Source organism: Pristiophorus japonicus, chromosome 3 (genome assembly GCF_044704955.1).
Source record: "Pristiophorus japonicus isolate sPriJap1 chromosome 3, sPriJap1.hap1, whole genome shotgun sequence".
Taxonomy (NCBI): Eukaryota; Metazoa; Chordata; class Chondrichthyes; family Pristiophoridae; genus Pristiophorus; species Pristiophorus japonicus.
The window spans coordinates 121,567,193-121,581,308 of record NC_091979.1 but is presented as its reverse complement, the minus strand read 5'-3'; the positions used below and the strand labels follow the sequence as shown (position 1 = coordinate 121,581,308).

At 40.9% G+C, this 14,116-nt stretch overlaps 1 protein-coding gene across 3 annotated transcripts in view; it reads left to right on the top strand.

Annotated features, from left to right (window-relative positions):
• pde11a (phosphodiesterase 11a) overlaps nt 1-4,305 on the top strand; it is a 609,195-nt gene extending 604,890 nt beyond the window's left edge. For 2 of the 3 annotated variants that reach the window (XM_070875770.1, XM_070875769.1), the window contains one exon: nt 1,282-4,305. In XM_070875770.1, the coding sequence (XP_070731871.1) occupies nt 1,282-1,419 (138 nt within the window). In that variant the 3' untranslated portion in view covers nt 1,420-4,305. The remainder of the gene's footprint in view (nt 1-1,281) is intronic. The other variant, XR_011592670.1, reaches the window with a different exon arrangement.
• The last annotated feature ends 9,811 nt before the right edge of the window (nt 4,306-14,116 follow it).

The following is a 14,116-nucleotide window of genomic DNA, read 5'->3' as shown; positions in this document are numbered from 1 at the left end:
GCTGAGTACAGGTGCAGCGCCTAAAGTCTGAGGCCGTTCCGGATTCTGGGCTTTTCCAGACATTTACGATTTGCTTTCTGACGTCATGAATCTGGAAACATCCAAGCCCAGGTTCAGGTATTTATGGATTTCGTGACATCAGAAAGGGGGGGGGGGTTTCCCGCCGAAGAGCTGTTCGGGCCGTTCGGTCCCGCCAAGGAGGTTGTTATCGGGTGGGCGGGGACCCTGCTGAGGAGTTGTTAGCTTCGGGCGGGGCCCCCATCAATGATGTTGTCGGGCAGGCCAGCCCCGCCGAGGAAGTTGCGGGGTGGGCCGGCTTTGCCGAGGAGGTCGTTGGGTGGGCCGACTGGGAGGCCCCGAGGCAAGGCCGGGCGAGGTGAGCGGTGGTGAGGCGAGGCCCGAGGTCGGCTGGGTTGTTGAGTCCGGATTCAGGAACATTTTACGGATTCCAGACGACCTTGCCACCAATTGGTCCAGATTCCGGATTCCAGAACTCCAGATTCTCGACGCTGCACCTGTATTATTTATATTTTAAGCAAAGCACCTTCTCTAATACTTTAATTAATTGACATTGGGGATTACTTCTATCAATATTTAGTCAACAGCAAGAATTTCCAGTGTTTTCAGGGCACTCATTTTGACATTAGCAGAACAAATTTAAGAATAGCGTAGCTGGTTTGATTAGATTGCCAGCTCGAATGATTTCACGGTGACCAGTAAAGTTGGATTGAATGTTTAATGAAAGTGTATTGCAGACCTATTTTGAACTGTATTGCAATCCGCATTTCACGGATAGAATAATAGATATCGTGAAAGGATTTGCTGGAGCTGGAGCTGGTTTCTGATTGCATCACAAACTGTGAAAGTGCATTTTGAGTGATTATGCGTGCCAATGACATGCGAACGTTGAACTGTACCATAATGAATTATTTTCTATCAACTAGAATTTTTCTTGTATCCCAAATCATTCGTCACATTCTTGAATTAGTACATGTATAACAATTTCTTGCGATGCATAGGGTATTCTAATGAGTGTTAAACTGGTCTATTATGTAGTTAGGAGATATTATACCATAATCATGCATCTGATTGTTACAACTTTAAACAGACTAAATTATTAAAACTACTTGTACCTCAAATGTTATAAATATTCTACCCATTTATCTTGCAAATTCAAAAAAAGGAGGAACTGCAAAACATTTTATTGAGGAAAATTAGTCATGCTGATTCTCAATGTGGTGGAGTTCTTAAGGATAATTTATTTTCTTAAATAATTCCCAGGCTCTGGTGAAGGTCAATCCAAAGCTGAAGCCAATGCTAAATGGGATTACAAGGAACAGGTGCAAATGGGAGGAGAAGCACCGAAAAAGACAAGGGAGCAGAGACAGCTGCAGCACGTCCATGCAAGACATCAGTTAAAAGCCCAAGCATCATCTGCCAGGATGGGCGATCAGCTTGACGTGGCTATAATTCAGCTGGATAAATACATTTTTCAGTTGTGCTTTGCAAGGGTGATTGGCGGTGCTGAAATCCCCAGTGAGTTACTGCACAATGCAGAATCCTTCTACTCACAATTGAGAGAGTAAACAACAAAATAAGGAGTACACGACAACTATCCTGTTGTATGCTTGTGTCTAAAAAGCTGCCAAGAAGCACATAGAGTTCCTTTAGCAGTGCACAGGTAATGCAGCTTGATCTGGTGCTACCAATTGCTAAGGGCTTGCTGTCTTCGGCAGAAAATGTATGAACATTATAAGCAAGTTTAATGAACTATTATTTAAACATCAGGATAGAGAACTGGAGTATTCTGTGTATCCTTTGTTACTCTGCGTCTGCCAAATCTATGTTATGAGCCAGTTATTGCCTGCTTCTATGCTCTCCCTCTAATGCTGGAATGTTCTTGTAGTTTGTTTAGTTTCTATTTTTCAGGTACTTAAACACTTTTCTACTTAACTCTTCTCTGTGTAAGAATGCCTGGGAATCAGTTCTCTGTATTGAAGAAAATGTGATTGATAGATGTATAGAGACAAAAGCCTTTTAGAAGCAGCCATTGACAGGTGGGACTGTGGTGGTCAGGACATAGAAACATAGAAAATAGGTGCAGGAGTAGGCCATTCGGCCCTTTGAGCCTGCACTGCCATTCAATAAGATCATAGCTGATCATTCCCTCAGTACCCCTTTCCTGCTTTCTCTCCATACCCCTTGATCCCCTTAGCCGTAAGGGCCATATCTATAGAACTGAAGCAATGTTTATTATAGAGAAGGCAAGAGCAGAGCTTTGCTTTTTGCAGTAAGCAAGATCATTTTTAAGTCAGAGGTGGTTGAAGTTGTTAAACAGAATGCATGATGAAGCAAATCAAATCAAGGCCGTACAATTAACATGGCTCAGGGTGGCATGGGATTTTTGTCAGCATGAAAAATTCTAACTAAAGAAAAAAGAATCTTCAGCTCTGTATGACTTTCCTCACAGTTGAAAGGTCAGAGAGGACACCACCAGTCCTAGAAACTGAACTGGCTGCTTACCACTGAAGGTCTCTGCTTGATTTTAAGAATTCTGCATGCATTTCACCTCTGCCTCTGTAAACTGTGGAAAAACATTTGGAGGAAGATTGTTAAACCCTATTTTTTATGTGGAGGCCAATCATTGATAATTTCTTTGGAGTATGAACACATAACCCTCCCATCTCAGCACTACCTATTTGTTTTGTTGCGAATATATTTTTGAAGTTGCAACCTTTCACTCTTCCCATCATAGGAAGTGATAGATGACAATCAGATTCCTTTTACAAGTACTTGAATTGTCTACTACTCTTCTTGAACATAATCCAATTTTCATCAGCTAACATCTATAATGGCATTCTATGCAGTGACCCTCAATTTGTTCCCATAGTCTGCTTATTGTAGAAGTTTGAAACAGGAAGTCATCCTTTATAGAATTCATCCATTACTCGACACCTCACCTAGCCCAACATATCTGAATTCAATGTGCAAATGTATTTTAACCCTTTCCCACCATAGCTCTCCTTTCCACATTTCTGTCTTCAACCAGTTTTAACCTTTGAGGCATTATTTTAATCTCATCTGATTTCATTTTAACTCTGTTTCTAACCCTGTTTATTTGTTCTGATTGATTCCTTTCCTGATGATATTTATCACTGGTGTAATAAGAGGGCAGCGATGAAAATACAAAGAACAGCACAACTCGAGAAGTTACGTCGCCAGATCTTTAGAATCCACGAGAATTTACAAGTATATCATGGTACAAATTAGGACATTTGCAGAACTCTTATAGTCAGTGATCAAATGATTAATGTCACCATTCCCCAATTCTGTCTTTTATAAAAAATAATAAAAGGTTGTATTGAAATCTAAACCAAATTAAAGTGTTTTTTTCTCCATTATTTTACTCCAGTCACATTTATTTGTAAATTAATTCCCATTTTATTGAATTTTCTGCCTGTTATGAGCCACTCAGTCTCTGGTTGGAAGATTTTGAAATAATGATTCAGCTTCAAGGCAAACACAGCACCAGGAAAACAATCCTAAGCAAAGTAATGGCTTTAACCAATTCATCATCCAAAAGTCTGCACTGTTATGCGATAGGGAACACAATAGATTAGTGATTTATTGTTATTTTACTGCTTATTTGGGCTCCATGCTCTTTTCAGCAGCAAAGCTGTAGAAACTGTTACAATACTGGCTCCTGCTGGAGAGAGTGTCACAAAGAGCAGCATTCACACTTCGCACCTGCAATTTTTTCAGTATGGGGAAGAGGAAAGATTTTGATCTTTTGGTCCGTCTAGGGATAAACACTGACATTTGAATTATTGAAACATGGCATAAAAGTTCCTATAATATTTGAGTGTGTTGTTGCATGAAGGAATGTATCCTCTTTTACTGAGGAAACATAATTATCCATACTTTTTCCTTCAGGCTGTCACATTACAAATCTTACTTGTATTCCAATTGGAACAGTTGGTCCTAAAAAATGTTTTTAAACAAAGACGATAATCTAAGCTACAACAGAAACATTTATTTCACTCACTTTAATTTTTTTTAAAGCTTTATTTCTCACTCCAAAAGAGGGCCAGGCCTCTACCTTTTGCTACTCTATAAGCAGCTGCTATAGGTAGATTAGAATGGCCAGAGTCAATTGCACTGAGGTTTCCCAATCAACACCCACCTCCACCTTAAGCAGAAACATCTATCTTCCCAGACAGTCCACCACCATCGGGTATTAAGAGTATCAGAGTATTAAGCAGACCCTTTTTGAATCCTAATTTATAAAAGGGACTAAGATTATAAAGAAACCTCAAATGTACACACATGTTCTGGTTGCTGTGTAACAGTGCTTGAATATTCCTGGTGTTCACTTCAATTTAACAATTTTTAAAAGCTTTTCAACAAAACCTATTGTGTCATTATTCATTCAGTTACATCCACTGGTAGCACAAACCTTAGAATTCAACAAATGAAATGTTGGCTCTCGCTGTGTCTGATTCAGTCTTAAATGTAGCCATGGTCTTGCAGCATTGCTTTGTAGTCACTTTCAAAAGTTTCAATTAACTACATGAAAAATCTATTTGACTCTTACAAACTAATTGAATGGAAGCCTGATAGAACTATGGCATCCAAAGAACAATTCTCTCCAGCGCAGCAATTAAATTACCACTAATTGGGAGCAGAAGTCCTCATGTTTTCTTCTTACTTGAATACAATTTCTCATGCTTTAGCAGACCTTTTATTCACCCATAGAATCATAGAAACCTGCGACACTGGAGGAGGCCATTCGATCCGTCATACCTGTGCTGGCTCTTGGACCCACACCCCTGCTTTTTGTTCTTAACCCTGTAAGTTCCTCATCCTCAAGTACCTGTCCAACTTCTTTTGGAAATTATTTATAGAATCAGTTTCTACCAACTCTTTAGGTAGAGTGTTTGAGATCCTGGCAACTCAGTGAAAAATTCTCATCTCCTTTCTAGATCCACCCCTGGAAAAAATTCTCTCCAAACTCTCTTACAACTGCACATCAACTCCAAACTGTCCAACCTTTGGCCCTCTTTTAACAATGACATTTCTGCAGCCACCGACCTACTCAACCACACCCTCACCACCATCTCCGATGCCCTAGTCCCGATTAAAAAGATTACTCTTTCCCACGCTGGCCGTTCCCCCTGATACAGCCCTCACCTTTGCTCCCTCAAGACTTGAACAGATGTGGCAGACAACTGGTTTAGCCAGTCACCGCCAGATCGGGCACAAACACATAAAACATCATCAGTTCCGCTCACAAAAACTGCTCACTATTCCAAGATCATTCTGGATTGCAAAAATAACCCCCGGCTACTATTCTCTACTGCTAACCATCTCCTTAAACCACTCTCCCCTGTCGCCACCCCACTCACCAACAACAAGTGGAAGGAGCTCATGGAATTCTTTGTCTTAAAGATTGAGACCATCCGATCAGCTGCCTCTGCAAGTTCCCTTCCTTCACCTAGCCCTCAGGGCCATACTTCCTTTCTCTAGTTTCTCTCTGATCTCCCCTCTTGATCTCTCCACGCTCATCTTGTCCATGAGAGCCACTTCCTGCTCCCTTGACCCTATTCCCATTAAACTGCTGACCACCCAACTCTTTTTTTGGATCCCATGTTGGCCGACATTGTTAACGGTTCTCTCTCCTCGGGTACTATTCCCCACTCCTTCAAATCTGCTGTCATCACCCCACTTCTCAAAAAACCAACCCTTGACCCACTTTGTTTGCCAGCTATCGCCCCATCTCCAACCTCCCTTTCCCGTCCAAAGTACTTGCGTATATTGTCGCCTCTCCAATCCGTGACCATCTTTCCATGAATTCAATGTTTGAATCCCTTCAATCTGGTTTTCGCCCCTGCCACAGTACCGAAAAGGCTTTAATCAAAGTCACAAATGACATCCTTTGTGAGTGTGACAAAGGTAAACTATCCCTCCTCGTCCTGTTGGATCTGTCTGCAACCTTTGACACAGTTGACCACTCCATCCTCCTCCAACGTCTCTCCATCGTCGTCCAGTTAGGTGGGAATGCACTCACCTGGTTCCATTCTTATCTATCTAATCATAGCCAGAAAATCTCCTGCAATGGCTTCTCTTCCCATTCCCGCATCGTTACCTCTGGTGTCCCCCAAGGATTTGCCCTTGGCCCCCTCCTATTTCTCATCTATATGCTGCCCCTTGGTGATATCATCCGAAAACACTGAGTCAGTTTCCACATGTATGCTGATGACACCCAGCTCACCTCTCCACCTCTCATTGAATTCACAGTAGTTCCAGGAAGTGAACCTTGCCCTCTACAATCCAATAGCGGTATCAGTAATTTGCCTTTAGCAGAATTGTGGGAGCAAGGATTAGAAATCACCATCACCCTATCTGCAATAATATGCCTACTGGATCATTCATTGACTCATGATCAATCCCTTCAGAATGGCAGAAATTAAACTCATCAGTTTTAATAGGTTAAGGCAACTATTATATTTGGATACAAACAGAAATATGAAGTGCTTAACATTATTACACAAGCTTTGAGAAAACTCTATAATGGGTGGATTACTCTTTATTAAATACTTCATCTAAGTACATATAACAGACTTTTCTCTCAATCATTCTTGGCCATTTGAACTATACTGGATAATTTAGGATAGGCCTGCAATCCTTAGTTTCAGTAAATAGACCCATATACTATTGTTATTTTTGCTACCAGTTTGGTCACTATTTTGTTTTTCTGGTCATTTTTCCTTTGGTGCTAAAGCACATAGTTATCCATTGCCACTGGTACATTGAAGCAGTGATCAACTGACACTCAGCTGTATATCAGTCAAGCCTAAGCACACTCACTCGTGTCAGCACACAGTATTCAATCAATCAGTGTTTTCAGACACCACAATTGTATAAAGTTTATATCAAGATTACAATCCACAAGTATAAGAACATAAGAAATAGGAACAGGAGTAGGCCATATGGCCCCTCGAGCCTGCTCCGCCATTCAATAAGATCATGGCTAATCTGATCATGGACTCAGCTCCACTTCCCTGCCCGCTCCCCATAACCCCTTATCGTTTAAGAAACTGTCTATTTCTGCCTTATATTTATTTAATGTCCCAGCTTCCACAGCTCTCTGAGGCAGCAAATTCCACAGATTCACAACCCTCAGAAGAAATTTCTCCTCATCTCAGTTCTAAATGGGCGGCCCCTTATTCTAAGATCATGCCCTCTAGTTCTAGTCTCCCCCATCAGTGGAAACATCCTCTCTGCATCCACCTTGGAAGCTCCCTCATAATCTTATACGTTTCAATAAGCTCACCTCTCATTCTTCTGAATTCCAATAAGTAGAGGCACAACCTACTCAACCTTTCCTCATAAGTTAAACCCCTCATCTCCAGAATCAACCTAGTGAACCTTCTCTGAACTGCCTCCAAAGCAAGTATATCCCTTCATAAATATGGAAACCAAAACTGCACGCAGTATTCCAGGTGTGGCCTCACCAATACCCTGTACAGTTGTAACAAGACTTCCTTTTATACTCCATCCCCTTTGCAATAAAAGCCAAGGTTCCATTGGCCTTCCTGATCACTTGCTGTACCTGCATACTATCCTTTTGTGTTTCATGCACAAGTACCCCCAGGTCCTGCTGTACTGCAGCACTTTTCAATCTTTCTCCATTTAAATAATAACTTGCTCTTTGATTTTTTTTTCTGCCAAAGTGCAGGATCTAACACTTTCCGACATTCTGCTCCATCTGCCAAATTTTTGCTCACTCACTTAGCCTTTCTATGTCCTTTTGCAGCTTTTTGTGTCCTCCTCACACATTGCTTTTCCTCCCATCTTTGTAACGTCAGCAAACTTGGCTATGTTACACTCAGTCCCTTCTTCCAAGTTGTTAATATAGATTGTAAATAGTTGGGGTCCCAGCACTGATCCCTGCAGCACCCCACTCATTACTGATTGCCAACCAGAGAATGAAGCATTTATCCTGACTCTGTTTTCTGTTTGTTAGCTAATCTTCTACCCATGCTAATATATTACCCCCAACCCTATGAACTTTTATTTTGTGCAGTAACCTTTTGTGTGGCACCTTGTCAAATGCCTTCTGGAAGTCCAAAAACAACACCTCCACTGGTTCCCCTTTATCCACTCTGTTCGTTACATCTTCAAAGAATTCCAGCAAAGTTGTCAAACATGACTTCCCCTTCATAAATCCATGCTGACTCTGCCTGACCAATTTTGCTTTTCCAAATGTCCTGTTACTGCTTCTTTAATAATGGACTCCAACATTTTCCCAACCACAGATGTTAGGCTAACTGGTCTATAGTTTCCTGCTTTTTGACTGCCTCCTTTTTTGAATAGGGGCGTTACATTTGCAGTTTTCCAATCTGCTGGGACCTCCCTAGAATCCAGGAAATGTTGGTAAATTACAACCAATGCATCCACAATCTCTTAAGTATGTGGGTTACTAACAAATATTTGTGAAATGTTTCACTGACACAGGACCATAAGAAATAAGAGCAGAAGTAGGCCACCTGGGCCGTCGAGCCTGCTCTGCCATTTAATAAGATCATGGCTGATCTGATCATGAACTCAGTTCCATTTCCCTGCCCGCTCCCCATAACTATTTATTCCCTTATCGCTCAAAAATCTGTCTATCTCCACCTTAAATATATTCAATGACCCAGCCTCCAGAGCTCTCTGGGGCAGAGAATTCCATAGATTTACAACCCTCAGAAGAAATTTCTCCTCATTTCAGTTTTAAATGGGCGGCCCCTTATTCTGAGACTATGTCCCCTAGTTTTAGTTTCCCCTATGAGTGGAAATATTATCTCTGTATCCACCTTGTCGAGCATCCATGACTAACAGTAGGTCTGCAGGTTGTAGTGTCTCCACCTCCGGTATGGGCAATGGCAGATGGCTCAGTGCATCTCAATAAGATCACCTCTCATTCTTCTGGACTGCAATGTGGATCGGCCCAACCTACACAACCTATGTTTATAAGTCAACCCCCTCATCTCCAGAATCAATCTAGTGAACTTTCTCTGAACAGCCTTCAATGCAAGTATATCCTTCCTTAAATCATCATCATCATCATCATAGGCGGTCCCTTGTATCGAAAATGACTTGCTTCCACGCCAAAAAGGGATGAGTTCACAGGTGTTTCAATGAATGACCTAATATTCCAAGTCCTGAATTATATCCTGAAGGGTGGAAGATGCCTGTGCATGGATTTTTTTAACATGTGATGGCCATTGCACAGCATTCACCACATGGGCTTGACAGAGCTAGGTCTTGGTCCAATGACAAGGATTAACCAAGATGACTAGAGACCAGCTCTGCTGCACGGGCCTAATGCGCACACAATTGCAGTGTGGGCTGGCTCGTGTTGCCCCTGGGCCCATGCCTCTTCTGGTACCATACTCGCGCCTCTCCTGGGCCCTGATTGCGTTGCTCTTGTGCCCTAACCTTGCCACTCCTGCTGTACCTACCCACGCTCCAATCACCAACCTGGACCTTGATGACGTCCAATCCAGTTGCCCTCTTCGCTGCGGTCGCCCTCCTGCAACAACTCGCATTGTACCTTGCAGTGGTATGCCACCACGCTGCTCCAGGTCGCCGCTCCTTTTATGGCCCCGACCTGCCGCTGATGGTCTCTCGGAGACCAAAACTGTACGCAGTACTCTAGGTGTGACCTCACCAATACCCTGTACAGTTGTAGCAGGACTTCTCTGCCTTTATGCTCTATCCCCCTTGCAATAAAGGCCAACATTCCATTTGCCTTTCTGATTATCTGCTGTACCTGCATACTAACTTTTTGTGTTTCATGCACAAGGACCTCCAGGTCCCTCTGTACTGCAGCACTTTGCAATTTTTCTCCATTTAAATTATAATTTGCTTTTCTATTATCTCTGCCAAAGTGGATAACCTCACATTTTTCCACATTATACTCCATCTGCCAATTTTTTGGAGATTTGTGTCCTCCTCACAATTTACTTTCCCACCCATCTTTCTATCATCAGCAAACTTGGCTACATTACACTCGGTCCCTTCACCCAAGTCATTAATATAGATTGTAAATAGTTGAGGCCCCAGCACTAATCCCTGTGGCACCCCACTAGTTACGGTTTGCCAACCTGAAAAAGACCCATTTATCCTGACTCTCTGTTTTCTGTTAGTTAGCCAATCCTTTATCCATACTAATATATTACCCCCAACCCTGTGAGCTCTTATCTTGTGCAGTAACCTTTTATGTGGCATCTTATCAATTAATGACACTAGTCTGAAAATTAAAGAGATGGGAAGGGGAATGGTTGTAATCTCAAATATTTCATTACACACTTGTCTTTGAGATGGCTGCTGGTTCAGTTTTTTTGAACTATTTTCCTACACTTAGTCGATCCAAAAAGAACCGAGCTTCCATCAACAGCATTTTCCCCTTCTCGACCTTTTTCCCTCCTCAAATGTGCTAACTTATGCTGAGGTACAGTTTCACAGAAACCAGCAACCCTCTGGTACCTCACCTCAACTAGGCTCACACATGAGGACCAGCTCTTGAGTGCCAGCAGGCTTTCTGATCACAGTTTGGTGCACCACGGTGGATTACAAACCTCGATCTCCACAACACATATACTTTCCTGCAGGATTTATTTGGTGAATTTTTATTTTCCCTTCCCTAACCCATGGATGTAAAATCCAATCGTATCACAACCACCATCTTCCCAGCAGAAATTAGCTAATTTAACACAGACTAGGAGTAAAGACTGGGACCTCCTGATGTGTTCAGTGCTACATTGGCTGTGTATTTAACAACTGAGTCATTGGAGGATCTCAGCAGTTCACGTAATGGCCACAAAAGCCAATTACTGTGCAAAGGATTTTGTTGCAAAGTTCTCTAATTTAGGACATTAACGCAGAGGAAAGTACAGCACAAATTAATGAATGCCAAGTGGGCCACAAATGAATGATTAATTGCTTTCATCTCCCGAAAAGAGAAGCATTTTCTCATTTATTTTGAAATGAATTAACTGAAATTTCCCTGGGGAATCCTATCTCTATTTTTCACATTTGTACTTTTCAGCTAAATGATTCTTCCTTACTGTGTGTAAGCTTTAATGCTACAAATAATTATACCCAAAAGGTGTATTCATGATCCTCTGCCTGGAGTGCATAGCACAAATGACTTGTTTGTCCAATATGTTACAGCGCAGCATAAAATTTCACTGGAATATTTATTAATTCCAAATCTGTAATATTTTAAAATTGTCTATTGCTATCAATTTTAAAACCAATAATACTTCTCAATGACCATCATAGGAAGATCATCACTGTAATACAACACCCATCTGATTTCTAATTTCATTCATCTAAGCTGTTGATTAACCAAACAAAATATCCTTGTTATATGTTGAATACATTTCTTCATCTCGAAGATGGAGACCATCAATGCAGCTATCACTTCCCTTTCTTCCTTCACACGGGAACCGACCACCTTCCAATAAACAACTCATCCTTACTTCAACCTTCTGTCATTTTTGCAGCTCATCTCCCATCTATCTTCCCACTCCCACCCCCCACTAGAAGTTCAAGAGGAGTGAAATTACAATGGTAAAGATGGGACATTTACATGCACTTCCAAAATTTCAGCTCCCAGCTAGGGACCTCAGACTCTCCCAAATGCTTGAGCTTGGACTTGATATTTTTGCCCACCATTATGACTTTGTCAGCTGAAAGTACATCTTGGAGTGTGTGCAAATTGTTTCAGGATACATCATTAGGTGCATAGGAACAGGATTAGGGCATTCAGCCCCTCGAGCCTGTTCTGCCATTCAATGAGGTTGATCTGTGATCTAACTCCATATACACCCATCTTTGGCCCATATCCCGTAATACTTTTGGTTAATGAAAAGTTGTTAATCTCCGATTTTAAATTAACAATTGATCTTGCATCAATTGCCGTTTGCGAAAGAGAGTTCCAAACTTCTATCACCCTTTGTGTGTAGAAATGTTTCCTAAGTTAACCCAATGATACAATGCTTCTCTTCAGTCTCTAATAATATTTGTTAGATTGTTTTTGCACAATTATTTAAAGGAAAGCTAGAGGACAAATTTCAAAAACTTTATTCAGCTAATGTTTTGAGGTTTTTAAAAAGAAAGCCTGAAACAATGCGTTTGTGCGCATGGGAGAGAGAAGAAATCCATTTAAAATATGACAGAATGCACTGATTATACACCTGTAAGCTGTGTTTCTATTGGAATATTTATTTAAAATAGTTTCTTTTTCTTTCAAATATGAAAATGAATTTTGGAAGCTTCTCAGGCAATCAAAGGCTCTGATTATCATCATCTGATTTTGTTAATACAGTGAGAAAATGTAAACATTCAAATAACATCAGTTGTCAGTGAGGGAGCAAGAGAGAGAGAGAAACAAAGAGAGATACCTACACAGAACCAATTACAAAGCACTGAATTCAATGTTTTCAGCAATGTCTTAGAAATATGTAAATCAGTACGATCAGACCAGGACTTCACCCCATGCAATGACACTTTTATTTTCCCCTATCCCCCATTGCTGATAAACACTAGAAATTCAATGAGCCAAATCTCACATTCCACCAAACCCCATTTGCCCCTCCATGGTGATGCCGCATCAAAGGACTGCCAAACCCCAACTTTCCCACCACAGTACTGCCAAGTTCCCCGGACCCCCAATCCAGTCCATCAAATCCCAGAACTACTTCCCAATAAATAGCACATCTCTCAATACTACCAAAAACCAGGTACCTATTTGCAGCTGGTACACCTTGCATACCATTTTGGTGTGCACCCTCACTCAGTTACAGAACAAAGGACAGAATAATGGAATTCAATCCCTAAAGCAACAATACATCCCAGAATACTATGTACTAAAAACAGAATGTGACTTAATCAGTTACTGTAAATCAGTGGCATTAACACACCACTAGGTATAAGCAATGCCATAGGATATTGGCTATTTTCAATCCATTTTGGCTACCACAGCTGTTGCCCATCTTTCCTCAGTTCATCCTGTACTGTCCAGCCTCGATTCCCTCCCAAATCTTTCCCCAGCCGCCGAGGACCCCCAACTTTTCCATGAGTGCTCCACATCTGCTCCTTCCCACTGAGGCCTTCTGCCAGAGCTCCAATCTATCCGATCCTCAGAAATAGCATGAACTTTGCTGATGGTTTACTGCAGGGCAAGACGTTCTTTGCCTCGAGGTTTCCACCTTTTTATGCTTTAAACAAACACAGTTGCAATGTGAGGTTCCAGTTCAAAGTCTGAGAGAAATTACAAGAGTCTAATGATGACTGATTTGTTGAAGCCCATCAGGTAGAAAGGCCTCAAGTAGTATAAGATTTATATACCTGTAGGAGACCAAATTCTCTATTAGCTCTTCCTCCTGAGCTTAAATTTCAAATGTTGTAATTTCTTCGCATAATACAGTATTTGATCTGATAATCAACAGTGAAATACTGCAGCACAATTTTGAGATGAAGAGAACTGAAAAGAATAATTTACAAAGACGTGCATGACTTGTCTTCAAAAAAAAATCAGTAATGCTCAATTATTTAATGAGCCAAGCTACTAGTTGAATATAATTTTACATTATTTGATACAATTATATAACTTGATCTTATAAAATTGCACACATTATACCATTACGTATTTCTAATGAATATCAGAGCCATAAGAAAGGATACAATGAAGATTCATTAGGTTGAAATTAGGAATGGGAAATTAGAGTTATGAAGAAAAGCTTGAAATTTTGGAACTTTTTCATGTAACAAAAAGAGCAAAGGTAGGGTTTCAATAAAAGTTTTCAAAATGATGAAAGATTTTGAGGATAAATAGTGAAAGATTGTTAGCACGAGTTGGTGAATTGGACATAGACTCAGGCTTATTTCTAGTAAAATGAAGAGGAAAGGTAGAAGACATTTTTCACGCAGAGGGTTATTAGAACATGAAAGCTTTGCCACAAATGTTTATTAAGACAAAGGTTATATCATGATTTAAAATGGAATTGGATAAGTATTTAGAATCTAACAAGATAGTGTGGGCAAGGAAATGGGATTAAATTCG